Genomic DNA, 3,396 nt, shown 5'->3' on the forward strand with positions numbered 1-3,396 from the left:
ACCATTCCCCCTGACCTGCTGAGGGGAAAGGGGATCGTTGGGATTGTAGCAACTACCGTGGCATTACACTGCTCAGCATACCAGGCAAAGTTCTCGCCCACATTCTTCTGGAATGGATCCGCAACCACCTACTGAGGCATCAGAGACTGGAACAGTCTGGATTTACTCCTGGCAAGTCCACAATAGACCGTATACTAGCGCTTCGAGTAACTGTGGAACGCCATCGTGAGTTTGGTCGTGGGTTGCTTGCAACCTACATCGACCTCAAGAAGGCATTTGACTCGGTGCATCAGAAATCGCTGTGGGAGATCCTGAGACATAGATTATTGGCCTAATAGCAAGCCTTTATACTGGTACTGAAAGTGCTGTAAAGTGTGGTGGGGGTCTGTCGAACTTCTTCCCTGTTAATTCAGGGGTGAGGCAAGGCTGTGTCTTTGCACCAACACTTCTCAACACCTGTATGGACTGGGTAATGGGTAGAGCTACTAGCCAAAGTCAGTGTGGAGCAACACTAGGCAATATCAAGGTCTCAGACCTTGACTTTGCCGATGATGTTGCTATCCTATCTGAGTCCTTGGAGTCACTGGTGGCGGCTCTTGATGCATTTAGCAATGAGGCGAAGCCCCTAGGCCTAGAGGTCTCCTGGACCAAGACCAAGATTCAGGACTTTGGGGGCCTGTTAGGGTAACCCGTTCAGTCGATCCATGTTGTGGCGAGGACATTGAAGTTACAGAAAGTTTTACATACCTTGGTAGCGTAGTCCATATCTCTGGGCTGTCAGACCAAGAAGTCAATAGACAGGTTGGTGTAGCAACAGGAGCCATGAACTCAATCAACAAGAGCATTTGGAGATGTCGGTACCTATCCAGAAGGACCAAGCTGCGTGTTTCCTTGATACTGCCAGTTTTCCTCTATGGAAGCAAAACCTGGACACTATCCAGTGTCTTGGAGTCTCGTCTTGATGTACTTTTGTAACAAGTCCCTTCGCTGGATCATGGGGTACAGTTGGCAGGACCACGTGTCCAACCGGCGGTTACACCATGAGATTGGCATGGGACCTGTTACTTGCATAATCCGGGATCGACAACTAAGGCTATATAGGTACCTAGTTCGTTTCCCTGTGGACGACCCTGCCCATGTGTATATATATATATATATATATATATATATATATATATATATATATATATATATATATATATATACACACACACACACACACACACACACACACACACACACACATATATATATATATATATATATATATATATATATATATATATATATATATATATGTACATATATATATATATATATATATATAAAATATATATATATATATATATATATATACATATATATATATATATATATATATATATATATATATATATATATATATATATATATATATATATATATATATATATATATATATTTATATATATATATATATTCAAAAACCTATATCTATAAGTGTGTGTGTGTACATATGATTTATTGGTTTATCATTTTTTCAAGCAACATGGCCCATTCATCTCCTCCTTCGCAGGTCCTATCAGCCGCCAGGTGGGCGTGTCGGACAAGGTCGGAATAGTCACCAGGAATGAAAGTGCTGGTAAGTTCCGCCAGAGAGCTCTTTCTTCTAAAAAAATATATTTTTATACTTGCGACATGTAGGCCGAGCGATCAGAGTTCATTCCGCTCACCGCACGAATTCATCAGCTTCTCCGAAATGAGTTTATAAGGGGTTTAACAAAGATTCCATAGTTGTGCAACAGTTGTGAGAGTTTCTGTGTGCAATTCGCGATAACTCTCGTCGAGATGAATATTGCATCGCGATCTAGAGCAGATTAAAAGATGTGAAAATGTAGTTAATGTGTATAAATAGTAGCACAAAAAATCTTTATCCCTTTTCCTCATGCGGTCCAGTAAACTTGTGTAAGCTTAAGTTCAGCCGATAATCCGGTCCATTTCTCCAAAGTGTGTGTGATCGACGAAGAAGTTTACGCGGAGGGCGAGTACCTGCCCACCGCCGACCCGTGCGAGGAATGCCAGTGCAAGCCTCCGGGCTTTGCTTGCTTTGTGATCAGTTGCGAGTACAAGCCGGGCTGCCGCGCCCTTCAGCGGTCCGGACTTTGTTGCCCGGAGTATCGATGCGGTGAGTCGAAACACGCACACAGACGAGCGTAAGAACAGTCACACGTACTCGAAACGCGCGTGGAGAAATATACATAAACACAGTAAAAGTAGAAAAAGAGAGAGAGAGAGAGAGAGAGAGAGAGAGAGAGAGAGAGAGAGAGAGAGAGAGAGAGAAGAGAGAGAGAGAGAGAGAGAGAGAGAGAGAGAGAGAGAGAGAGAGAGAGAGAGAGAGAGAGAGAGAGAGAGATAGATTGATACAGAGAGAGAGAGATTGATACAGAGAGAGAGAGACAGAGGGAGGGAGAGAGGGAGGGAGGGAGAGGTAGATAGATATATAGAGTGAGACTGAGAGTGAGAGTGAATGGCAGTGATAGAGAGTGCACATTCACCTTGTGCACAGACAACCAGTCACGCGGCCAGTACACTCGTTTGAACAGCAATTTCGACAAGACTGAGATGGGGCCGGAGAATACAAAAATAATTGCACTATTCCATTCCTTGTCCCACTTAACTGATAAACACGAAATACTTACGATTGTCATGATACCATGTAAATAAGAAATAATAATGATAATAAAAATAGCTGGTTCATTTCCTGACAGCATTGAAAAAATGTTAATCAAGAATTGTTGGTCTGGTGTTTAGGTTATCAAGAATCAACTGATATATTTCCTACTTTGAAGAATTAAAGGTGTAGCAGTCGAACCCTTGCATGTACACGCAATTCTTAAGTGCTTTCCCTTCTTCTCCTCTTGCTTACGGGCGGTGTAACCCTCAGACTGCGAGTGGGACGGCGTCGTGTACCATAACGGAGAGCCGGTGCCTAACTTGGCCAATCCATGCGAAACGTGCATATGCTCTGGCGGCGAGGTGGAGTGTTCGGTAATCCAGTGTGAGTGGAGGAATGATTGCGAGGGCATCTACACGGATGGCGTCTGCTGTCCTTCTTATGATCATTGTCCTCCGAAGGGTATGTAGTTCGCCTTCTGCCTTATCTTTCACGAAGGAGAGCGGAAAGTTCTGCAGAATTTAGGGAACGTTGTGGAATCGAACACCAGAATGACATGTCGTATTAGGGATGTATTATTTATGTCTGTAAATATTTAAGCTATTATAATTACACTATTAACGCTAATATAACACTGAATGCTGATTTCCCTTTAAATGTGTAAATTGTGTAATTTATTCAGCAAAACATTGCTCACCCGAATAATTAAATGTAAACTTCAATAATTCAAACACAAATAACCT

The 3,396-nt window shown here is 42.3% G+C and overlaps 1 protein-coding gene across 1 annotated transcript in view; it reads left to right on the forward strand.

Moving 5' to 3' along the window:
• The window catches only part of LOC119576331 (chromosome partition protein Smc-like), a gene marked incomplete at both ends in the record, with an annotated part of 18,557 nt that overhangs the window by 3,187 nt on the left and 11,974 nt on the right, over positions 1-3,396 (forward strand). The window contains 3 exon segments of the mRNA XM_037923961.1: positions 1,556-1,621; positions 1,988-2,164; positions 2,924-3,115. Coding sequence (XP_037779889.1) covers positions 1,556-1,621; positions 1,988-2,164; positions 2,924-3,115 — 435 coding nt within the window.

The sequence above is a fragment of the Penaeus monodon genome, chromosome 8 (genome assembly GCF_015228065.2).
Source record: "Penaeus monodon isolate SGIC_2016 chromosome 8, NSTDA_Pmon_1, whole genome shotgun sequence".
NCBI classification, from domain to species: domain Eukaryota; kingdom Metazoa; phylum Arthropoda; class Malacostraca; order Decapoda; family Penaeidae; genus Penaeus; species Penaeus monodon.